At 47.6% G+C, this 25,153-nt stretch overlaps 1 protein-coding gene across 7 annotated transcripts in view; it reads right to left on the bottom strand.

Moving 5' to 3' along the window:
* ARHGEF33 (Rho guanine nucleotide exchange factor 33) overlaps positions 1-24,515 on the bottom strand; it is a 31,046-nt gene extending 6,531 nt beyond the window's left edge. The window contains exons 1-14 of one of the 7 annotated variants that reach the window (XM_039570080.1): positions 24,169-24,515; positions 18,531-18,686; positions 15,185-15,234; positions 9,623-9,787; positions 7,879-8,000; positions 6,896-7,038; positions 6,278-6,337; positions 5,460-5,675; positions 4,692-4,821; positions 3,890-4,022; positions 3,050-3,133; positions 2,179-2,262; positions 1,306-1,454; positions 265-450 (exon numbers count right to left, since the gene is read on the bottom strand). In XM_039570080.1, coding sequence (XP_039426014.1) covers positions 265-450; positions 1,306-1,454; positions 2,179-2,262; positions 3,050-3,133; positions 3,890-4,022; positions 4,692-4,821; positions 5,460-5,675; positions 6,278-6,337; positions 6,896-7,038; positions 7,879-8,000; positions 9,623-9,787; positions 15,185-15,234; positions 18,531-18,552 — 1,544 coding nt within the window. In that variant the 5' untranslated portion in view covers positions 18,553-18,686; positions 24,169-24,515. Of the gene's footprint in view, positions 1-264; positions 451-1,305; positions 1,455-2,178; positions 2,263-3,049; positions 3,134-3,889; positions 4,023-4,691; positions 4,822-5,459; positions 5,676-6,277; positions 6,338-6,895; positions 7,039-7,878; positions 8,001-9,622; positions 9,788-10,710; positions 10,815-15,184; positions 15,235-18,530; positions 18,687-24,168 lie in introns of those variants that run through there. The other 6 variants (XM_019292810.3, XM_039570082.1, XM_039570081.1 and 3 more) reach the window with 6 other exon arrangements.
* Between the last annotated feature and the right edge of the window lie 638 nt (positions 24,516-25,153).

Here is a 25,153-nt window from a genome sequence, read left to right as displayed (position 1 = left end):
ACACCACTGTCAGGCCTAAACAAATGCATGTCCTCCCTAACATACCATTAAGGCAGCCCTGGGTAGAGCTCTGAAACATTTCCTGCTGGTAAACCACATGGTAGGGGATAGCAGGATGGAGCCAGCCCTTCATCTCTCTATCCATATACAGGGAATGGTTTTGGAAATGACAGCCTGTAGCTGCCTGGTGTCACTGGCATGGTGTGTGTGAGGAGAGAGTATTCAGCCTACTTTGAAGGCTGCCCATGAGGACAACAGGCTTACGGGGTGGTTGTGCCAGAGGAAGGTGCTGCTGGGAATGACTGTATGGCCTCTTCAGTGTGGATCCCACTGTCCCGCATGGATGCTGCACTGGGTGTTGGAGAAACCTCCTGGCTTGTACACTGGGAGGTGAGACCTTTGTACAGCTTCACCAGGGACGACCTGAGGGAGGAGAAATCCATCGTCGGGCTAAGAAATAAGGCAGGGAATGAGCACGAGCGTGTAGAATCACAGAAAACAGGACTGGGAGGGACCTTAATATTCCCGTTCACCTCTGCCCACCCCAAGGAAGAGCCTGTTCCACCTAGTCTGTTCCATTCAGCAGGGCATCCTGCTTTCTGTGGTGTTCTTAATGCCTCTCCCCATAGCAGTCCCTCCCCAGCAGTCTGCTCCAGCCCTTCACCACCCTCCATACTCGGAAGCTTCCCTTGAAATTTGATCTTGTCCTACACCCCAGGTAAGTCATCACAAGGAGCAAAGGCAACCAGATTCTGATGTTAGTAACAAGCCTTGATTTGAAGGAATTGTTCTGAACTGCAACTTGAGAATCTACATTCAGGGTAATTTCTGTCACAGTTCATCTCAAACAGGTTATGGGAGGCTTTTGTTTCTCCCACCTCCTCCCCCAGTAAAATAAGATAAGACCATTCTTTTGGAGTCTCAGCCCATAAGGGAAACAGTCCTCAGCTTCACCAGGGCCTGGAGCTGCCAGAGCTAAATCCCTGTCTGTTTTCCCACTGGGGAGTGACTTTGCCACCAGCTTAAAGAATCAAGCCACATGAAACATGCGGCTGCTATGTTTAGAAGGATTTAGAAGTGATCTTTCTTTCACTCTCAGAGTTAGGCAGAAGGACCCACCCCAAATCTGACCTCAGTTGGAGGGCAAATGCCAATAGTGGTTCTTCTCCAGCATTCAGATGCAAAGGGCTTTATTTCAACAGAGCAATATGCCTGTTGATCTTGCCTGGACCCAAACCCCGTGTTTGCCAGGCTTCCCCCACACCTCCCTTCCCTGGTGACAGAATGGGCTGATGTTGTGCTTACTTCTTCAGCTTTTTCCTCTTCTGTATCAGCAGGTCTTCGTTGCATTGGAAGAGGAGGCTATAGTGGGAGATGAAAACCCGGAGGCGCTGCACACACACCAGCAGCAGGTAATAGTCAGGGTGCTCTTGCTCCGTGAACTTCAGGACATTCTGAGGCACAGAGGAGAGCAGGCTGTTTGGAGGCTGTCCTGACCCTTTCTGGGGAGAAGGCACTATTGGAACCATGGATTAGGGCTCTGGAGTGCTCATGGCACTGCCCTGGGGCAGCTTTTCTAGGCAGCATGAGTTTCTGAGGGACTTGGATGGGGCCTGCCTCCCACTAGTCCAGTGCAAATGCACAAGGAACCACTGTAAATGTAATCATGGGATGTGTGGGTGATGCACTGGTTGAGTTTAGCTTTGGATGAATAAACCAATGTTTTGATTTTATAGGGCTTGCTTTCTGTGTATTTGCCTTGTCTGAAATGTTTCACTACGATTCAGATAAGCCTTCTGTGAACCAGAACTCTTTTTATCAGCCACCTCTCTGTAGGGCAGGTTGTTGGGCCCTAGGAGCCCTCTCAGGTGTGTCACATCTCTGGCCTCCTGTTTTCCCAGAGCAGCAGGCAGCAGAGCCTTTGGCTTCCCAGGAGACAAAAGCTGTTTCTGTCAGGTCAAATGGAGAAACTGGCAAATATAAGCAAGCCTCATGTGAAAAAGAGGAAACTTAAGCTATTGTTAGCTGGCTTTCCCTTTCAAAGTTTTTTGTTCTTCAAAGAACCCACTGGGTTTGCCAGAAGCCCTGTACCTGTACAGGCCCAAATACCAACTCTGAGTTAAAAGTCGCCTGATGTGATAAGAGTTCAACAAGACAGTTTCCATCCTGGGGCCCTACCTGTAGATGAATAAGGTATTCAGGGATTCGCTGGACTATATGAAAGAACAGAATGTAGAGATCAGACTTGATTTCTTCTTCTACCTGAAATAGAGAAAGCGACTTAAGAGTCTTTTCCACCCATAAAACACATCTGCTTCCAGGTAGTTCTGTGCTTTAATGAGTAGTTATGCTGTAAGGAGTTACAACAGTTCACAGGGGCACACCAGGCATTTAGGTTGGGGATTATCTACTAGGGACACTCAGCCTAATTAAGTAGGTTAAGTGTGTTGAAAGTGCACTAGTTAAGTTTCAGTGAAACCCCAAGAAGATGCTGTTGTTCAGAATGAAGTTCTTAGTGTAGGCTCAGATGAACTGAACAAAATGAGACTGACTTCTAAATTAAAAAATCTTGGAAGCAAGCAAATGTGGCCTGGTTATTGCACTTTAAACTACCTTTATATTTAACTTTCCTAGTTTAAACCCAGAATCAAGGGTGTGAGACCAAATGCCTGAAGCTGAAAGTGAAGACTCTTCTCTATAAAGGACTTACAGCCTCACTCGATCTCTGTTTGGATGACTCCTCCATTTTCCAGGAGACAGTGCCAGGAAAAAGTCTGGATAGCATGTGCATAGGTAAGCTTTTGGGAGGTTTAATCTGAGACGTTGTTTCATGGCACAGCAGAAAAACAGCTTTGGTTTCAAACAGTGAGGAAGGTGTTAAAGCTGCTTTTTGTAAGTGCCTGTCAGCCACGGCAACCTCCAGGAAACTGGCATTTGGCAACAGAACAAGTGGATTGGCAGGAGAGTCCTATCATGGGCAGGCATAAGAGGAAGAGATCCAGGCTTGCATGTTGCCATTACATGCCTGGGAAGCAGGCAGGAAGTTTACCTCCTTCAGGATCACCACGTGGATCAGAGAGATGCATTCTGGCAGGTCCCTCAGGTAAGCAACGTAGTAGTCCAGAAAATTATTCTTAAGAAAGGGAAAGAGAAAAGAGCCAACAAACTTAACAGGGATTTTTGGTCACAGAGTCAGCCAAACTGCTGATTCCCCACCATCGCTGCTGGAAGGTCACCAGAGCAGCAGTGTGTGCTGTGTGACTCCTTCTGGGCTTGGAACTTCTCAGGAAAGTCTGTTTTACAGAATGTGTTCTGCTGTTGAGCACAGTGTGTAAAGCTTTACAGCAGGTGGGGAGGGGTAGAGAGGCTGGGCAGCAAGAAGCTTTTCTTGTGTAAGACTTAAAATTTATAAAGTGTCAGATGAGTTTTTACACATCCTTGCTGCTCACCAGGGCAACAGAAGTGGGTGCAACACACCATGTGTGATAAGAGGCCTGCCCACCTGCTTATCAGAACTGTGAACAAGGTGTATTGGGGCAGGGGAGCATCAGAAACACTCTCTTTTCACACCCTCACTGGAAATACAGCCATTCAAGCTGTCAAGGCTCAGGTGTGGCTCCTGCAAGCAGGTCTGGGTCTCATGTACTGGTTATAGAGCTGTGCTATGAGGCTGCCTGCCCACAGATGGGTCTGGCATGTGGAGTCCCTGAACAACAAAGGGACTGCCATGCCCCAGGACTGTGCTCCAAGAGGGCTTGCTGGAAGGCCTTACCCTTCAGGCCACAACTGCACAGCCCAACCCCTCTCTTGCAAGGTGTTTTGGCCCACCTATGCCTCAACAAAACATCATGAATCATGACAGAAGATTCTGGAGAGGTCTTTAACATACCTCATCATTTGTCAGCTTCAGGAAGATGTCTCCTAGGATCCCTTGTCGTGGCCAGCTCAGGACTCGCTCCTGGAGAGCGTGCAGTAAATCCACGTGCTGCTGGACCAGGAACCGCAAAGAGTTGGGGAAAAAACTGAAGGGAGACCAGATCAGACTGGTTATACAGAGCAAAACCTCATCCCTAACAAGTGAATACTGCTAGGTGGGCATTCCTGTGTGGTCAGCACAGCCTTGCACATGTATTATTAACTCCTGTGGCTGGAGCACTGGCTGCATCGGGGGGTCTTTTTGGCTGCAAGTACCCTCTCCAGCTGGCTATTAATAAAGTGTTTTGAAGGCTTCTTAGGCTGGCTTTGCAATGCATTGAGTAGCTGAGCAGAATTAGCAGCACTAAAAAGCCCCAGGCAGTGCTACTGTGGCTGATTATGCAGGACCATGGTCCTGAGCCATCCCACTGAGAGCCTGAAGGAGAGCTCCCCAGCTTTCTGTGTTGTCCCATTTGTCAGGCCCTTTCAGGAGACAATCCACTGATGCAGAGCTGGTCAAAATGTGCTACTGCCTTTCTGCCACTTCACGTTGATTTCACCCAGAATCAGAATGAAGATGGTGGACAAGATGCAAGGGACAGGCAGGAAAGTCTTTAATGACTGCAAAAACCTCCCAGTGCCTCCAGTTTTCAACTAGAAATAAACCAAGTGTTCAAAGATCTCTGTGTGGATGAAAGAAAAGTGTGTGAGGGGATAATGCAGAAATAATATTGACTGAAGAAAACTCCCCAAAAGACAGAGAGCACATCAAATACCTTCTCTCTTTGGTGCTTCTTTTCACATCTGGCCCTTGCAGTGTGGCCTTGATCTTCAGGATTAGGGACAGGTTGATGACATACTTCCTTTCTGACTCCAGCAGCTCCAAAGCGATGTTCTGCCTTTTGGCTTCCAGAAGATAATGGTTAAGTTTAAAAATAAGAAAATACTGACCTCAGGGACAGCTGCATGTTAGACTGGTGAACTGACAGTGAACCATGAAAGGAGAAACTTGTTTAACAGTGATATCAATGTCTCATCTTTTTGTGTCTTCTTTCCCCAAAATGTAAAACCCCATCCTGATCCTAGAGCATGCCCCAGACATGACTAGAGCCACAGTTTGCTAAGAAAGCTCTAAAGCAAATGTGTTTTTCCTATGAATACTGAATTTTTCTAAGAATAACAAAACAAGCAGTCAAAGGCAAAACAACTCATATCAGGGTTTCCCATCCTGAAGAATCCCTGCAGAATGAGAAGTTGTATTTTTCACCCACTTAAGTAACTACACTGCTGCAATCCCTTCAGTACTCTGAACCTGACAGGTCTTGAGAAGGAGAAGGGCTGTCCTGGGTACAGAGTGGTCCTGTCAGTCACACAGCCCAACAAATACAAAGGCCAGAGGTCTTGGAGTGTGAGGCCCTGAGAGATTCCCCTCTAGCAGGAGAAACTGGTCTGTGTCTCCCTCCATGGATGCTGAGCACCAGCCAGCTCACACCAGGCATGGATACAGCTTTGAGCCTCTCTAGCCAGAGTTTTCTACTCCTTACCAGCCAAAGAGGGTTCACATATTATGTTGTCTGCTGAGCTGTATCTGCTCTGGCCCATGTCTTTCCCTCTCTCCGGTTGCTCTTTGGAAATGTACTCATCTCCCCAGTCCTTGGTGTCCTTGGGCTGCTTCCATACTGTTGATGGCAAATGCATTTTTGACTGCCCCTCTGTTGCCAGGGGAGGCTTGAGGCTGTCATCTGTCTCTATGCCTGCTCCTGCAATGACAAACAGGTCTATGGACTCTGACATCTCAGCTGACTGATTATGCTGCAGCAGGCAGTTAAGCTGTGTTTCCATCCATTTGAAGCACTGGAAGGTGGATTTGGAGCATTCCTTGTGCTTCACAAGGGCTGTAGCCTTGTAGAGTTAATTTACAAAGGAAGGGTAGTTGGTGAGCTCTTCAGCAGAACAAGGTTTGCACTCTTCCAGCATTTATTTTCAGGCCAAATAAGATCCAAAGTTAGACATAGGTTAGAGAAGAAGAAAGACCATCTCTTCCCAAGGGGGAAAAATGGTGCTCTCGCTATTCTTTGTCACATCAGGAAGCATCAATTCTTCCTTTCTGCAAAAGCACTTAGAATCTGAGAAAGCAAAGCAGAAAGGCTTTCTCTGCCAAATCCTTGGCATTGACCATCAAGGACACTTCAGGGACACAGGTTTGCCCTCACATCTCAACTGAAGTATGAAAATGGAGATATATGACAGACTGAAAGACATCCCTGTGAAATGCCTTCCCTGAAAGCATTTTTTCAGTGCAGTAAAGCAAGCACTCTCTTTGAATCGTTGTCCTGTCTTTTGATGTTTGATATTTTCTTACCTGGGCCTGCTATGACTTTCACACCTCCTTCTCCCATGGGCATGATCCTGGTGTCAGACACTGTTGAAAAACAAAGGGAACTTTAACAGGAGAAGACAACTGTAGAGCAGGCTGCTTCCTGCCAAGCCCTGTCAGTAGGGTTAAATCCTCCAGTCTTTCACAGTTTTGCTAGGAAATCTGATCTCTGCCTTTGCTGACATTTAAAATGAATATATTTTTAATATCTTCCTATCTGAACAGCAAGAGAGTGACAGACCAGCTTAGACCCCCAAACTTAGTTATAGAATGAAAGGCTCTGGTCCATCACCTTTTCTTTGATTCCAGCTTTCAAGTGTTTTCCTCATCAAGGTGTGTTCCTCCTTCCTGTGCCCCACTCCCTCACACAGAAACAAACCCAGGACTTTTATCAAGAGCCCCCATTTGGTTCTGTATCTGTGCCAGTGGCACTACAAGAACGAAGATCCAGCCTGCATCCCTCTCCGTGGAGGAGGCAAGAAATGGCTGTTGACACAATGTTTGCAAAGCAGATACTTCCCAAACCCAAGTCACCCTAGTGAGCTTTTCCTGACTTTTTTCCTGAGGGAGGAAGGCACTGCATTTGCCTGTTCCGTTTCCTACCTTTTTCGTAAGTCACGTTGTGTAAAAGACTCGTAAAATCTTCACTCATCAGCACAGGTTCTGGGAGGTTGATGGATCGAAATGGGCTGCCCTGGAGAGGTGTTGGCACTGTCTGTGACCCGTGATCATCCTTCTGTGCTCTTCTGTACAAGCACAAAGAACGAGGTGGTTGGAAAGTCTGAATGCTACAGTTGAAGCTCCTACACTACATTTGTGGCCAATACTGTCAGAAATAGGACAACTCTAGCAGAGACTTTGATGGAATTGGCAGTTCATGAACAATGTTCTGGAAATAACTTCCACTGGCTATAGGAGAAGGTTATTTCAGATCAATTCTTTTGCAGAGCATGTTTCATCTAATTAAATAGCTTAATTAGCTGAGGGGCTAGCCTAGATTTGCAAAGTGTTTGCATCAAGGCAGCTGTATAGATTCATGAGCAAAACTCTGTTTTCAGAAGGAGGCTAATTAGGCCCAAGCTGGACAACCATCTGCTTCATCACAGCATCAGTGTGGCCCAGCAGTGTGCAAACATTCTCTGGCTCTGCTCAAAGAAGAACAGGCTGGTGACAGGAAAACAGAGCATGACTGCACCATCAGGAGCCCACTGAGTCCTGCAAGCAAGGAAGGGGACATTGCAGTGCTGTTGTCTGAATGGTGGGGGCTTCTGACTTTCAACAGTGTTACTGCCCCAACATGCTTTTAGTGGGTCTGTGTGTTCCACCAGGCCCTGGTTTTCCAGGGAGCTGCTGGGGGCTGTTTTGTTGTTGGAATCACAGTGAGGTGCTAGCATTTTTCTTCTGTCTTTGCTCTGTGGGGTGTGTGTCTAAAAGCCCAGGGTGAACTGAAGCATTTCTGGTCATAATCAGGGTTGATACACATGTCCAGCCAGGAGAACAATTAAGAAATTATGCTATACAGAAATGAACAAAATGGACACCACTGCTAATTAGCATTTTCAGCACCTTGGAGTTTGGGCCCTTACTTAGCTTTCATTTTCCGTGATTCCCGGCGCTTCTCTTGCTGCAGCTGCTCAATTTTCTGTTGCATTTCCTCCTGCTTGGCACTGATTTCTTCAATCATTGACTTTGCATCGCTGAGCTCCTCCTGAGAAACAGGCAAAAGCACAGCATTCCCAGGGTGCCCATCAGGCTTTCGTGGCACAGCTCTGAATGCTGGCTGGTGTGCACTAAAGGTGCTTCAGGGTGCTCTGGGGAGTGGCTCTGTGATCAGACACTCTTCCTTTGCAAGTCCAGGATGTGTCACACCTGCCATGCACAACATGGCATGCCATGGTGATCCTTAATTCTACAGGCAACTCACCCGAGCCAGCGTGGTGCCACATGCTCAAGGCACTGATGGGAGATCAGAGACTCAGAGCTTCATCCACTACCAGCTGAAAGCACTGGGAGGACTCCTGCCCTTAATGGCATTTGGAGGTGGACCTTAGGGATCACATTTCCCTCTGCAGTTTTCCAGCATGTGTATTCACATGTTGCACTTGGTTCAGATCCCAGTGTGAGCACTCACATGCATAAGATTTTGCCAATCAGGCCTTGGATCTGCCCTTTTAGCCTGGTTTCCTAAGGAAATGAGGCCCTCCATATCCTCCCTGTCCATCCTCCCTCAGGCACTTTCAGACAAGCCTTACTCAGATGTAGAGCTCTGATGCATGAAGTTCCTGCAGGTTTCATAAACGTGAGCAGCAGGGTTGAGGAGAAATACTCAAGAGTTTCATGTAAACCAAGGGATTTCCCCCAAGCAAGGAGGTGGCTTCACTGGGAGCTCAGCATTTGAATAGCCAACATGGGCATGGGGCAGAGGAAGAGCAGCCTTTGCCCCTTCTGTTGCTTGCATAATTCTTTGCATCTGTATTTTAAATCTCTTTTCCCCTACGACAATATCCTGGATAACCCTGTGTCTGGTTGCTCTGAGACCTCTTCCATGATGCCCTCACCCTGTTTGTCTCCCTTGCTCATCTGGCACCAGGGGCTCCTTTTGCCTGGTGCCATCTGTCTCCCTGTCACAGGGTTAGTAATGGGCTTTTCCAGTAAGCAGCCCTCTTTAACTTCACAAGGTATTATTGACTCAGCAAAACCCCATGGGGAAAGTTTGCAAGAAAAACAATAAAAGAGTTCCTCTGCCTGCCTCGTCACAGGCAGTCATCCAGTTTCTGCATGGAGATGCTGGCTGGACCAAAGTGTGCATCAAGCCTTCTTGCTAGGCTGTCTCTCTAGCCCTTTGTCTTTATCCTCTTGGGCCAGATCAAACCAGGCAGCACTTCCTCCCAGCCATGTGGAAATGCGACTTCAAAAGGCTTTAGGGTTTTGTGTTAATTTGTTGCTCCCCAGTGGCTCTGGTTCCTGCAGGAAACGCAGGAGACCTGACCCAGGAGAGGTGCAGGACAGTGGCCCAGCAGTAGCCCCTGAACAGGCCATAAACCCATGGCATGTGCAGCCTAGAGCAAGGGCTGCTTGTGCCCAGGTTAGCTCCCAGCACTGCCTCATGGCCAGTCAAGAAGGCTCAATAGGCCAGAGTATGGGTTACTTTCGGGCTGGAGCAGTCAGGGGAGACCCAAAGCCAAAGGAAGTATCCCAGGTGTATCCAAAACAATTGCCTGCTCCTTTTCTTTGCAAACAGGAAGTATTGATGGAGGCAGGGAAATGCTTCCCTCTGCCACACAAGCTCACATGGAATGTATGCAGCCTTCCCACAGGTCACACTCCTACCTTGAACGTGTTGAGGGAATTCTTCATCTCAGCCACCTTCTCTTCCATGGCACAGCGGCAGCTCTTGACCTTCTCTTCCAGGGCATACTCTCCATGCTGGATCCGTGACAGCTCCTGCATTGCTTCTGTGAAACCCGCCTTCAGCTCAGAGGCTAATGCCTGCAACTACAGCAACCACAAACACAGTGGGTTCAGTCCCTCCTCCCAGGCTCAGGTGTTTGTGTCCCCGAGGGTCTCTCAGCTGGCACAAAGGCTGCATGTAACCCATCCTGTAAGGTGCTGTCCTCTTTCTCCTCCTCCTTTCATGGCTGGGAAACATGGGGAGAGGTTTGGCCCCTGCTGCAGCCTCCGTACAGAGTAGGAGGCGTTTGTCTTGGGCAATCAGTGCGCCCCTTTTTTAGACTTTTTTTAAAAACTTTTTTGAGTTTTTCCAGGCTCCCTGGCAGTTTGCAGCCTGTCAGCCTGTAGTAGGAGGACAGCCTGAAACATGCCAAGAAGGCTTGCAATAACAGCAGCCAGATTATTAATCTCCAAAGCAGCTGAGGAATCAAGAAAGTGTCTGGTTTTGAGCAAGTCCTCCTCCCACATGTGCTCGTGGGGCTGGCACTTTGCCCACACAGGTCTAACCCCTCACTCTCCAAGGGCTGTGGAGAAGCTCTGTCCTTTGTCATGGGCCCTTTCCATGGAAGGAGGCAGCTCTAACTTGTGCTGGAGAGGGAACAGGAAGTTTTCCCCTGGCATACAGTGATGCTGTGCCCACTCTTTTTTTTTTCTGTCCCTAGATGCCCTGGTGCTGCTGGAAGAGCTCACCACCTAAGCTGGAGACAGCCAGTGATAGCCAGGTGAAGCAGGAGATGGACTGGGGCAAGCCAGGCTGGCAGAGCAAGCAGACAAGGCAGGTGTGGAGGTGGGCAGTGAGGGGGGATCAGCGACTGGCAGAGGGCTAAGCAGGGAATACCCTCTTGGGAGCAGCTCGGGCTGGTGACCCTGAACTCTGCCCCCAGCGCTGTGAGCGAGGCGCTCGTCCCGCCTGCACAAAGCCCACAGCGAGCTCGCGGCCCAAGGCGCTTCAGTACAGAGGTTTTTACCTTTACAACAGAAATTCGGCCTAACATCTGGTTATAAACTGAGTCCAAAACGGGAGCACTGGTGGTAAGCGGAGAGCCACCCCGGGAACTCAGGCGCTTGAGTCCTGCAAATGGAGCAGAGATGGCTTCCGATACCTCGGGGCAATGGCATGCACCAGCCTCCTCTGGTGGACACTGGCAGTGTCTTTACAGAGGATGTCTGCCTGCCATCCCCACTCCTACCCCAGCGCTCACCCCACAGCCCCCACTCTGATCTGGCTGGACACACATTTCCAGAGTGCCTGGGTAGGAGGAGTGGGACTGACAGGAACCACAGGCACTAGGACAGGGTAGATGGGAGCAGGAGGCTGAGGACATCTTCCCTCATCAAGATGACAACCCTGAGTCCCCAAGCCAGCTGGAGCTCCAGACCCCTTGGCTCAACCCTTTCCCCCACCCCTCCTGGCCACATTGTCACCCTGACCTGTGAGTGTAGCCTGAAGGGTCAGAGGGGCTGCTTAGGGCAGACAGTGACCACACTGCTTCTGATACCTCAGCCCAGATGGTCGTGGCATCATCAGACATCCTAACATACGTGCCTGGAGAAGGGGGAGGGAGGGTTATAAAGTACTGCGACTGTGCGAAATGATAATATTCCCATCCCTGCTCACAGGTGCTTGACACACTTCCCCCTGAGCTGACGTGGTACCAAGGCACAGTCTGTCTGCCAGGCTGCATCAGGGCTGGGCATCACACACTGCCCTCCAGGTAAAAAGGGTTGATTCATCAGATCTGTCCCTTCCAACTGGAATGTGCTATTCCATTCTCTCCTATGCTATCCATTTTAGAGATCTGCTTCATGATGGAGATATCACAGCCCCAAGTCCTGCTAGCAGTGGAGCAGTCCTGGAGCTGGTCCTGGAGATAACAATATCTGGGGAGAATAAGCCCAAAATCTGCCCACAAGCATGGCCATCTCCTCCTTGGATGCTTCCAGAAAGGGGATAAACTACACAGATCCTTTGAAGGGTATGGGGATGGGAATCATTGCTGATCTTGAGGTTTCAGACTAAGAACTTGCAAGGCATCAGCAAAAATGGACCATTGCAGAGACTTTGGTCTCCACGTGCACTGAAATGCTCTATGAAAGCAGAGTTCAGAGAACAAAAAGAAAGATTCGGATTAGAGGCTGGACAAAATATCCTCTGCATCTAAGAGCAGACAGTGTTATTTTGGGATTTGCTGCTGACCAATCTCTGCTTTTGCAGTGACAGTGCTAGCTTAGTTTCTTTGTGTGTCCATCTCAGTGCTCCAGAGCCTGGCCTGAGTCTGTCCTGCCCCATATATCCTTCCTCAGCCCCATGCAGCTTGCAGTGGCTATTTCAGACACTGAAATGCATCCTTGTGTTGCTGCTTGATGGATGAATGCAGCCAGAAACACAACCAGCCACAGGGCTCGGATGATTGAACAAGAAGTGCTGAAACCCTGAGCAGGTAAAGGTTAGCATAGAAAGGAAATACATTCTTGTTGCATTGGATGCAGGGTTGATCCAAAATCAAGTGAAGTGGTGCAGGAACAGCATGTTATCTTTAAAGTCTTGCCAAGCATAGTGTAGCTATGGATTTTAGTTTGAGCTCATTTCTAAAAGCAAGCTTTAGAAAACCATCCTTTAAATCCCATAAGCTGTTAAAACAGATGGAAGCCATTGAAGTATCAGGCCCTGCCCATGTCTTGCCCAAGTGACAGGGCTCTGTCTGCACAGGGATGGCTTATGCCTACAGGACCAGAGAGGTACTTCACAGGTTTGTGACCCTCTGAAGACAACTCTGTGTTTCTAAAGTTTCTAAGTGCAACACATACCAAAAAAGACAGATTTTATAATACAGCAACAGTTAAACTGTAATGTGTTGCCCTGGCTCACTTATTCATGGGAGTAAAAATATACCTTAACACTTAAGTTGTGGAATTTAAGAAAGAACAACTTAAACTGAGCTAATGCCTAGAGGATAAATTAATCTGCACAGTCATAGGGAGTCCTTAGAACCTGTCCAAGAACTATTCATAAAAGGGATTTAGGTACCTAAATAATTTAGTACCAGATGCAGATTTCAGTGCCTGTCTGCCTTTGGAGTGGGGCCCTCAAACCCAACAAAGCAAAGCAGTGAGGCATCCAGTGCCATGTGCCTATGGTAGGTTATGTCTTTCTTGGGTCCCACGACTCCCATTTCACCTGCTGCCCTGATGTTTTTCAGCTCTGTGTGGAAAAACCATGCTGTTCACAAAGGGTGCACAGGACTGGTGCTGCTTCCCGGATCAGAGGCAGCAAAACTGCAGTCTCCCCCATCTCTTGGCGGGTGTCAGCAATCTGAGACATTTGTAAAAGATAACGACTGTTCTTGCAGCCTAAATTTTGTTCAGGCTTTGAGGCAGCCTAGGGAAGATGGTTGCGGCCAGCAGATGGAGATGGTTTATGGAAGGAAGGAGTGGGATGGAAAGAGGGCAGCAGAGCCTTGGTGAGCTAGGTCACTGCCCTGGCTGCCACTAAAAGGATGAGAGGGAGCCCTTGCTTTCCTGAGGACCTGTGTCCCCACAGGTTTCCCCCAGCACTGACCAGGCTGTCCAGGCCTCTGTCTCCACAGGGATGGCCATTTGCATCTGCCACCCTTGGCAGCTGCCTAAGTCCTTATACTAGGACAGGACCTGCTGTCTGGGACCTTGAGCTGAAGCCTGTCAAGACCAGTAGAAAACAGGCTCATGATAAAGGAATACTGCACAAAACAATTCTGCTATTACAAATATATCCTTGAAAAGAGTAAAACCACCTGTGGCCATGAAGTACTGTCTGTGTTACTTCCCCCAGCTTATCTACTGTCCATTATTTTGCACATATTTTGGGGCTGGTCTGAAGAAGTAAATAGACATTGCGTCTCTCAGAAGAGGGCTGCCTGAGGACACTGCTTGAAACCAATCTGGCACAAAGTCCAGTGTTTGCCACAAGCCCTGGATCTGATTTTTCTGAGTTGCATGATGCATGCTTTTACCAGGAAACAACTAATTTTTAGAACAGTTACTAACTCCTGTATTTAAGGGCGGCATTTCTACAGCCAAGCATTAGGAAGGCTTGCAGTGCCTCGTAGCAGGAAAGCAGCAGAGCTGCAGTGATTTACAGTGGTAAAGAACCTGTCCCTAGGAGTATATCCAGCATATATATTCCTAGGCAAGGATGGTAGGAATACAGTCAGAGCAGCAGAGTAAGTACACAAGAGAACAATGAAGGTACTTAAAGGGGGCTGCAAGTACTTATCAGCCCTTGTTCCACATCTGTGCAGTCCCTTTTGGTAACTGCATTGTCCATAGTGCCTTTGCTGAAGCAGAAGGGAAGAGCCAGCAGGTGACTGACATTTAAGGATTCATTAAGGTACCCACGTGTCAGCTGGAAAGCAACATGTGTGCATGGTGTTTCCAGCACACGGTGCCACATGCATGTTGGATCCACTGTGCTGGGCCCTTCAGCAACCCAGCCACAGCTCCTGCTTAGAGCTGCCTGCATGGGAAAAGAGGAGGAGACAAGAGAAGTGCTGGGTAGTTCATGGAAAGCAGTGCCTTCTCCACTTGCCATGGTGCACTTGCAAGCCATTATGGACATTAGTTTTGCAATGGTGACAAGGGAGGTCTCAAATAGTCTGGATTTCCACTTCAGGGGTATGTTTCCTCTTTCAGATTACAGTTCCATATTGAACCAGACCAGGGATTAAAGTGCTTAAAACGCTGTCGCATTTCCTGCAGACTGGAAATGCGTAGGAAACATCAATGTGGAAAGGCTGAAACTGCATCTTACAGAAGGGATACTCCCTGGGCTGTGGTAATAGACAACCTTACAGCATCTGTGGCATCCAATTGCAGCAAGAATGTCAGCCCAAAGACAGGCTGCAGAGCTCAGGAGGAACTGATCACCAGGGTTTCCAAGCTTCTGGCTGGGAGGCCACACAAAGACATGCAGAAAGACTCACACTCTGGCTGGTCTGGATTATCAGGCAAGAGCACCCCATGGTCTGAAGAGCTGGGAGGCTGCCAGGATAACCCAAAGCCCCACAGAAGACACCCCTGCCCCATGTCAGTCAACAGATCCTTGCTCCTGGGACAGTTCATCAGGTTTGCTGAAAGCTCATCAAAGCTCAGTCATGAAATCTCCCTCCAGCCCAGTGAATTGACATTCTCTAATTGGTGCTAATGATGTCAGTTGCTTAATTAGCTGAGCTCACAAATCATCTATCTAAATACAACTGGTTGTAAGAGAAATTTTACTGAAAGGTCTTTTAAGATGAGGCCCAAGATGTGTGATATTTATCCATGCAGTGTGCACATTTTGGTTGCCTTGTTCCTTGTAAATGCCTACATTTTTCCTTCAACTTAATTTAGCTTTTTAACTACTGTTTATATATTAGTAACTCTTTAAACTCTTGGAGTTATTTAGGGCATTTTTCTCATCTTTACCTGGGAAATCTGTGTTGCAGGGGTACTCACGGGCACACTTTCAGTCCCTCCTGTGGGAATAAAGAACTTCAGTCAATTAAAATGACTTATAATGGCTGCTATAAATAACTGGAGCAGAGGGTTTGAAGTCCCTCTTGAGGAACAAATCAGTTTTAAAGGACTCAAGTCTCACTTTAGGAGGTCTGAACACCGTATCATTTGTAAAATAAACTGCAATTATAAAATAGGAATGACTCACCTAAATTCAGATGTTAAATTCACCTTATTTGCTGTCCTGTGTCTGGCCAGAGTTGATCCATGCAAGGAAGTGAGAAAACTTGTATGTGCAATTAGGATTAAATTGCTCCCTGTGAAGTTTAGTTCTGTGTACCAGCCTTAGGTAACAGATTTTTTTTTGTCCTAAAGCATTATTGATCTGTTTCTCTACTGAAACAGTCAATTTTATCCTCTACTATATCTGTACATATTTCTATTATCTCCACAAAAGGCAAAATACCTTATCTGTATATTTTAAGTTATATTTTGTCACAATGCAGTCCGAGCAGTAATCATGACTTTTCTAACCCCACAAAATTACACCTTTTCATTGGTTTCGTCATTCCTGGGGGTTTGTGGTATGGTGATCCCACTGGATCTTCTACAGCTTAACATTTCTGAAACAGACTTAGCTCATGGAGGAAATGATATTATTTTGCAGAAGTATTTTGGACACTATTTCTAGGCATTAATCCTAGAATCATGGAATCATTTGAGTTGGAAGGGACCTTTTTAAGGTCATGTAGTCCAACTGTCTTGTGCAGAAACCTTCAGCTGTCCAACAGAAATCACTGCTGGTTGTGCTGCCATTACACTTTGAGGGAATTGCAGTCCAATGGCCATCATTTTATTCCCTCCATCAGGCTCCCTGGCTGGACCTCACTCCCAGAAAACACCATGCTACTCTGTTCCTTGTCTGGATTGCCTCCTCTTGGGAATGCCACTTCATGAGATGGGTTTTCTCTTGCCTCCAAGGATTTGCCTCACTCATCTCTGCTGTTAAGTCACAGACATGGCCAGTAACCCCATACCCAACTCCAGGAGAAGCCAAGCTCCTTCTTTCCATGCTGGCTGCAGATGCTCGGTGCCTTTCCAACCCGGGCCTTTAGGACCACAGAAATTCAATCCTGTAGAGGCTGGAAAAGCATGCAGGGAGGACTCTGCGCAGTCAGACAGTGGAAAGTTGAAGCCTGGAAGTCAGAGCTATACAAGGCATAGCTCCATTCTGATTTCTTTACCCCTGAGGGGGAATGTGGGTTACCAGCAAGGACACCTATGAAATGGCCCTGTTCTGGTCTCTAGGATTTGTCCTGATTCAGAGGAACTTGAGCAAATTCCCTGATGACTTGCAGAAGAGAGAGGCAGAGAGGCTGTGTGCTCCTCTCTGCCCATGTGCCATTTCCTGCCTGTGCTAGTGGCTCTCTCAGCTGTGGGGTTGGGTAGCTGGGTTAGACACTGACCCTCTGGGGAATACCCTCTCATGCTTCCTCCTAGGGAAAACAAGAAGCAGCAGGCTGATTGGGAGAAGTAACTGTGACTCCAAACTGCCAGCTGTTTGGGGTCAGAGCTCATCAGCCAGCCTGCACCAAGTCCCACATTTCAACTTTTAAATTACAGGTGTTTTTCATCTTCAGCTTTGGCCCTTCTGTGTCTTTTGTTTCAGATTTTCTCTGCAACCGCAAGATTTAGAAACCGACCACTGGCCTGAAGCTTTCTCATGATGCCTGGAGCCGAGGCTTGAAAAGACAGCCTGTGTGTACAGTGACCCTCCTGAATCATGGAAACTGAGGCCCATGCCTGTCCTGCTGGGCTCTTGCTGTGGGATAGTAAGGACTGACCCAAAAAGAGCAAGAGGACATGTTTCTGAATTAATAGTACAACACAAACCCAGTGCTGGCAGGACAAGGAGATGCTGTTTTTACAACATGGGTGGGTGTATTGAATGCTGAGCTGTGTGAAGGACTGGAGGTGTCAGGTAGAAGCATAACAGAACAAGGAAGAGCCTCCTCACATTTTCTTTGGGTGTCTTTCAATCTGATATATAACACAGAGGGCCTGACCGATGTCCTGCAAAAGTCTGTAGGGATCTTTCATGTGGATTTGATTGCAGATCAGTCTGTAATGTCCTTGGATATACTCACAGCAAGGAACTGCTCTTGAGCAAGACCAGAACTGGGGAGAGGATCACTGCTACTGTGACTTTACCTCCCACCTTTGCCATGAGCACTCTCTGAATGTACCCAGTCAAAACCCAGATCCTTTCTATAAAGTTGCTGCAAAGAGCTGAAGCAGAGGAGGCTCCTCTCAGTCTCACTGTGGGAAACGAGGGAGTTTGTGGTAATCTCCCAATTTCTGCAGTGAACATCTACAGCCTATGAGGGCATACCAATTAATTGGAAAAAATCCCTGAGTTAATTTCCTTTTCAGCCTGCTGTAGTGCAAGGGCCTAGGTACACAGACCTAATTTCATTAAATTAGAATAATCATAATAATAATAGGGAAATTAACTTTTCTGTTAACTATGCCATGAATAGTGGCACCACCAAGCATCTTTTAAGAAGGAAAGAGGTGGTCCAGTCTCTCTCCTGAGCTGACAGCTGTGGACGCTCCTACAGCTTCTCCCCCTGCTCATAGTTTCAAGAGTTCCTCACCATATGGACACAGTGTCTCTGAGGTGGCAAGGCAGAGCACAGTGCAAGTGGTTTGGGGTGGAAAGCAAGTACCACATTCCTCTGAAAGAAGTCAGTAACCACTAAACCCCTGGATTTGAGCTTTGCAGACTTTCTAGAAGTGCAGCGAGCCTTAGCAAGGACTGATTGCATGCAAGCAATGTGGCCTGGATACGTCTTGGTGCTTGCAAGACTGGGACAGGTGCAGATATCTGGGTTGTGACACTGACACGAACAAGAACCCCTCACTACAAAGCACATGGGGGAGAGAAGCAGATCCTCGTCGCAGCACCCTCACGTAAAACACAGCTTTGGACAGTTAGAAGTCTCTACATCCTAAGGCAGAAGTGGGGCACAAGAGGCAAGAAAAGGAATGACTTCCCACAGTGGACGTCACATATGTTACAGGAGTATTTTCCAGAGAGGAGAGGGAGATGGTTCTAAAATAAGAGATAAAAATGTCAACCCCCAGATATTTCTAAGAAACTGAAAGTACTGAACATTTGCCCACAGCTGCCATGCCATGGCTGAGAGGTGCTCTCAGGGGGCTGGCTGCTGGCCAGCAGACAGGTCCTATGAGAGCACATTTCTCCCTTGCTGTCTTTCATACTAGCAAGAAGTGAAATAAGAGGATGCTTTACCTTCGTGTTTGTTTGAGTCCATGGCTGCTATGGGGTGTGCGTCCTCGCAGGGACTCCTGTCCTCACTCTGGAGGGCTCTGGCTGGTCACTGGGAACATCCCATGGCTTAGAGCTGCCCACATGTGAGCCCTGGGGGGGGGTCAGCTGATCTGAACCCTGAGTGCAAAAAGATGCAGAAAGGGTTTATTGAGCAGAGCTGCTCGAAGTTCAGACAACAGAGAAAGGAGGAGGGATTTAAGAGAGAATGAAGCATCCTAAAGATCTGTTTGGGTTCACAGTGCCTCCACAGAGCGGACGCTGGTACAAACACTTCCCTCCCAGCCCATGGCCATTTGTGCTTCCATGGACAGGTGACTAAAAGGTTCTATGTAATCCCACAGAGACTGTTTTCTCAGCAAGATACTTCCTGTATGAACTGACTCAAAATACGCTGTAGTTTGAACAGCACATGAACATCTTGCATGGGTGTTCTGCATCAAAGAGCCAGCTTTTTGCTATGCAACCAGTCACCCAAAATGTGCTTCAGACCTGTGTTTGGGCCACAGTGATACTGCCTTCAGAATGCTCCTGCACAATTCTGCCAGCACTTTAGGAGGCACTTGTCCTGCTGTGCCTGCTTTCTCTGTCCATTGCCTTCCTGACTGGGAGACACAGGAGTGCTGCAAGGCACCTCGATGTGCGGAGGTGTGGCCTCTCTGAGAACCAGGGACAACAGGGCATGATGCTGTGCCAATCCTGAGGTAAAGCCCCTCATCACTCACCTGGTATTGGGATTAGGACCTTGATGCCTGATTAATGACATGGGCAGAGACACAGAAAAATGGATTGTACCAGCTCACACTTCTCTTATCAGCATGGGCCCTGCCCCACATCCACATTTCGCCTTCCCAGGGTTTGCTTCAAGTCTGCTTTCATCCAACCTTACTAGGAAACTAAATGTGATTTAAGACTCTAGAATAACCTCCTACCTTCATTCCTGCTGGACATAGCTATGCCAAAGGCTGATGTGAGTCAGCCTTAACTTTGGTAACAGGACTGGAGTGGCCAGCGTAATTATGGCAGAGAACTCTGCTGGCACAGCTCTGCCAAGAGGGCTCTGGTGGTTCAGACAAGTCTGGGGTGATGCTTTCAGGGAAGTAGGCACAGAGAAAAGCACATAGCGTTAAACAGATGGGAGAGGTGCAAAATATGCAAGAGTCCTGGGTGGCTGCTGGAAATCAGAGCAGAAGCAGGTGCAGTCAGCAGTGTAGCTTTGGGCCCCACACATTAAACCTGAGAGCTTTTGAGTGTGGAATTCCCAGTGGAGGAGGGTGGTGTCACTATCAGTGCCACAGAATACCCAGTTGGCCTCTTGCTGAGGGTGTTGTGTGGACTGAAAAGCTTCCAGCACAGTGCTGGAGGGACGTGGGTTTAAGCATCTTCTTCAGATTGAGGGTTAATGAAAAGATAAACTTATCTGTAAGAGAGCTGTTTATAAGATCACTTGCTAAGAAGATCCACTGACTTCTCAGGACAGAGGATCCCTTGGTGAGGCATGTGGAAAACCTGAGCAAAGGCGAAGGGACCTTTGAAGTGGGCTTTGTACAAATAGGCTGGGAAAGGTTCCAGGTGAATGCCTGGTTACAGTGAGATAAATCTTAGAGTTTGTTACATCTGTTTTCAATCAGCTGATAGTGTAACAGTTATATTTTTTGTTCTGAAGACTCTTTGAGTCATTACAGAGTTTAGATGGGCAGGGACCTCTGGAGTTATCTGACTCAAAGCTAGACCAGGTTGCCCAGGGCCATATCTAGTCAAGGACTAAGTATGTCCCAGGCTAGGGAATTCTCAACCTTTCTGCGCCTGCATCCCGGGGCTGTACTGCTCCTATGAGGAAGAATTTTTTCCTTATGGCCAATCAAGGTTTCTTTTGTTGGAGTTTGTGCCCATGGCCATTTATCCTTTCACTGTGTCTGTGAGAAAAGCCTGGCTGTCAGGACTACAACCCCTATTAAGTAGTTGAGGTGGCTACAGAAGTCTCCCAGCCTTCCTTTCCCCAAGCTGGACAAACCCAACTCACTCAGCCTCTCCCTCTATGCGCTGTGCTCCGGCCTTCTTCAGCAGAAAAAAAAAAAAAAAAAAAAGAGATATTTCTTTTTCTGGTATTAGGTATTCCAGAGAATGACAAGAATGTTAGTTGTTTTTAAAGCAGCTAAATCTCCTCTCTAGAAGTTTTGAGGAAAAGGTACTTAAGTGTGTGTCTCTGAGCAAAACAGACTTATAAATTCAACTTCAGTAGTAAAGTTGTTAAAACTTTGCTTCCAATTTAAATTTGTCAGCACCATAGAAAATTCCTGAGGCTTTTGTTATTGGGCTGTTGAACTAGGACTAGTGTGCTTAACAGAGAACTGGTTTTAAAATTCAGAATTGCTTTTGCAATGCTGGCAGAAGAGGAACAAATAGGAAAGACAAAACAGATATGAAAGAAACATGAACTTCCTCTGTTTTCCCTGAAAACAATGAAAACAGCTTTTTGCTGGACTTTTATTTATTTATTTATTTTTAGCATGTTTTTGCCTATTCTGTTAAGGACATGTCTAAGCACAGGTTGTGTCCTGTGCAGAGCTCAGGAGTGAGTCTTTGAAACTGGGACACCGGGGATGCCGCCATCCCCTCCTGCTCCAGGCAAACCAGGAGTTTTGCTATCTGACTGCACTGCAAAGTAGGTTGACCTTGGTTAAGTGGGTCCAGAAAATCTTACCTGTTTTACCAGAGTAACTGTCTTTGTGTGTCCTCTATCTGCAGCCTGCAATTTCCTGAGTTACCCCTTGGTTCTTTGTCCCATTAAATAATTGCACTAACATTGGCTACTTTGCACATTTAGGGCTCACTGCTGTACTCGGAGAATATGTAACATCGCCTCTCTCCCCCTGGTTCTTCTGAATTGCTGAATATAAGGAGCAAAACTGATCAGTCCTTCCTCATCACTGGAACAGAACATGAACGTTGCCCTGGTTTGGAGGCAAGGTTTGTTCTCTGTTCCCCCCCGACTGCGGGTGGGGAAGCTGTTAACACTGTCCTCACCAGGGACCAGGATTTCGGTCAGCCTGAGCCAGCTGAACAGTTTCTGGCTTGTGCCTAAAGGGTGCAAAAAGGGGTTGGAAAATAGAATAGGTGTTTAGCCCTAAGACCCTGGATGTGGGGTGCTTGGTCAAATCCTACCTCTGCTGGCAGTTTAGGACAAGTCCTAAACTCACAAGAGAGTCCAGGTGAGCAGGAGCCCTTGTATGGCTCTAGTTCAACTTCCTGCTCAAATCAAGATTAATGTCAAACTAGATCAACTTCCTCAGGACTCTGTCCAGCTCAAGTCTGGATATTTCCCATACTGGAGTCTTCACAGCCACTCTGGGCCCTCCAGTACCCTGAAGAGGAATATTTTTCCTTACACCCAGTCAGGGTTTCCCTTAGCTGCAGCTTGTACCCACTCCCTTTGATGCTTGAAGTGGCCACCTAAAACCAGAGACTAGACAAGAATAAGGGACTAAAGGTAGGTATTTATTTGAAAGGCCTTCAAAGGTACACCCTGGGGAGTCCAGAGGCTACTCCCAAGATGGACCCCAAGTCACGAGTTCTTCACACTTTCCTAAGTTTGGTTCATTTGCATATCAGGGTTAATTTTCCAATTAAAACTTCAGTTAATGATGTAACTACCCCACGTTTGCCCTCCTCTTAGTTTATACATTTGGGGTCTAGGACAATCTGGGTGTCCTTGGAGAGCAAGCTTGGAGAGGCTTGTTATGTCTAACCAGCATGAGAGAACAGCAGCTAACAGGCCACAAGAAACTTCAGAGTTATACACTAGGCAGTACAGGATTTGAAAAATATAAAAAGTTAAAACCTAAGGCATCACCTTTCACTGTGCACCGGTGGGAAGATTCTGGACTCCATCTTCTTTACAGCCCCCTTGAGGCAGTGAAAAGCTGGAGAGGATTTCCCCCTTCATGTTTTTGTCTCAGTCCTGAGCAGTCCCACACCCTGTGTGCACATACATGAATCCATGTGCACATCAGCAGCAAGTGCAAGCCCTCCATGAAGTTCCTTTCCTAAACCACTACCAGGCCTCCACCTGTGGCAAATCCAAGGTTTGCCAGGCGTGCCAGCCCACCACAGGGTAGTTCCCTCATCAACAAGGAGATCTTATTGTTCCTCTGCAAGCTCCCCACCTGACATGCTCGGTGCCCAGTCACATGGAGCCATTCCCAGGTTGTCTTGCCCTACCTTCAAGCGCATGACCCTCCTGCTTTAGGGACAAGGAATGCCAAAGACATGTTTGTTTCTTCAGAGCTGAGCACTAAAACTCATTTACACTCCTGCAGCTCTCATCTAGTCAGAATAATACCTCCAGAGCAAAGCCCAGAGAATAATTTGAAGGTTTTAAAGCCACCAGATTCCTCCATCATGGCAAAAGGATGTATTTTCCCCTTTTGTTTCTACCTCCCCTCCAGCAGCCAAATCTGCTCAGCCTAAGAACCAAAGCCACCTCTGCTGTTAGTGATTGCCATGCTGCTGGCCACTGGTGACCAGCAAAGAATCCTGCCCCAGGGCCTTGCATGAGCAGCTGGCACTGTAGCCCCTCCTGCCCAGCACAGCAGCCAAGCTGTTAACAGAGCCTGGGCCAGCACCCACTTCCCGTGAGATCCCCGAGGGAGAAGGGATGGATGGATGGATGGATGGATGGATGGACGGACGGGGAGGTTGCAGTGAGCTGTGCCACTGAGGCAGCACCAGAGTGGGCTTCCTGCACAAAGCCATGCATGGTGCAGAGAGGGGAGGCAGGTCCAGCAGCCTGCACTGCATCTGTGTGACCATGCTCCCCCTTCCAGTGCTCCCCCCACATGGAATGGCACAACTGGGGGAGAGAATCAGCTGTGCAGAGGATCACAGATCAAAAAGACTGAGGGACTACACCAAGATTCAGCATGCAAACAGGCAAGGTTCAGTAAAGCATTTACAGCCCAGCCTTGGTGCACAGCAGTTACTATTTGGCTTCCTGTCCCATTCTGCTTCTGAAATCATGACATGGGTAATAGTGCAGGGAAATCCGTGTGCACTTTTGCTGGTTCAATTGTTAAGCATCCACAGTTTTCCTAAATAAATGTTTGGGATCTTCCTGGTGACTGTCTCAATCCTGCTGGCTGAGATTGCTGGCTGTTTTAAATATCCCACTTGGAGAACAACCCCCAGTCCTCTAAAGAGAACAAAAAATCAGTTATTTACTCTCATCATTCTTGTACTTTGTCTCCATCTAACTCTAATGCACTTGTCATCCAAATAAGTCAATTCAGCATGATACTTCAATTTAGCTCTTAAATGGTGAGAGCAAAAAAGGTCCTTTTAAACTGGTATTTTAGAGATCTCACTATAAATGCAGCCTAACAAGATTGTCCAGCACCCTAAGAAGCTAGATGTCCATTCAGAGTCTTAGAAGAAATCAGCTGAAAATAACTGTGGGCACTGAAGATGCAAAACACTTTAAATATCATTTTTTGTGCTGCACACACAATATTAATCAGTTATGGCTCTAGTTTTTTCCAATAATATGAAAAATGGCATAATTAACCCCACTCTTCATCCCAAGCCAAATACATTTTAAACTTACCCCAGGCTGGTTGAAGATCCTTCAGCACTGGCAGTTGCTAGAGTTGGGAATTAGCACTGTGCAAGAAAGGAGAGAGAGAGAGAGAGAGAGGAGAGCAATGGTGGCTTGACATTTCCCAGGATGGGACTGTCACATGCTAATCACTGATTTGAAACGCAAGCATAACAAAAGCCTTCTAATTATATAATCTTCGGGTCACATCCTCGCATGCCCATGCAAAAACCAGGACTGTGCACTTGGAAGAAGGCGATGCAGAGTTTCTGACTTTTTAATTAGCATTGCACAGGGCTGGGGAGGGAGGGCAAGGAGCCCTGGGAAGTGCTGGCAGTGGGGACCATGTGGGGCCATGTGCTGGTGTGGCCGTGCTGCTTTGCCAGGCTCAGAGGATCTTAAGTACCTCCTGTGGCACCCAAAAAAGACAGCCTCCAGTTGGGGACAGGGAAACGAGACCAGCTCCTCCCTACCTGCTGACACCCTGGCTTTCCTACGGATGCCAGGGCCAAGAAGGTGCAGGGGCCAAGGGCAAGGTTGCCAAAGTAGCCAGGGCAGGGGAGCAGCAAACACCAGCACTTGAGTATTTTCTGTTTCTTGCTAGATGACGAAAAATTTTCTTCTGAGTAAAAATAAATAAGGGCTTGGAGTGCGAGGAGCAGCAGCCCTCCACACCTGCTCCATTTCTTCCCTAAGGAGGATCAGCCCTTCACTGGAAGGCTTTTTTCTCCAAAGAGCATCAAGGAAGCATGTGGAGAATACAAGTAACCCAAGGCCGGGGCTGTCAGGGCAGTGCGTGGGCCAGTCCACTGAGGTACTCTGAAGCATAAGAACAGGAAGACATAAAGGAGAAGGCACAGTAACAAAAGGCAGACTAATTTCTCCCTGAAAGACAAAGATCTGCTTCAAAGATACCCTCTAGGCAGAAAACCTGAAATGTGAAACTGCACAGCCTAAATCAGTATAATTGCTGTGCAGCACAGATAAATGCGGA

Source organism: Corvus cornix, chromosome 3, assembly GCF_000738735.6.
Source record: "Corvus cornix cornix isolate S_Up_H32 chromosome 3, ASM73873v5, whole genome shotgun sequence".
Classification (NCBI taxonomy): domain Eukaryota; kingdom Metazoa; phylum Chordata; class Aves; order Passeriformes; family Corvidae; genus Corvus; species Corvus cornix.
Note: the sequence above shows the minus strand (reverse complement) of the source record. Positions and strands in the feature narration are given on the sequence as shown.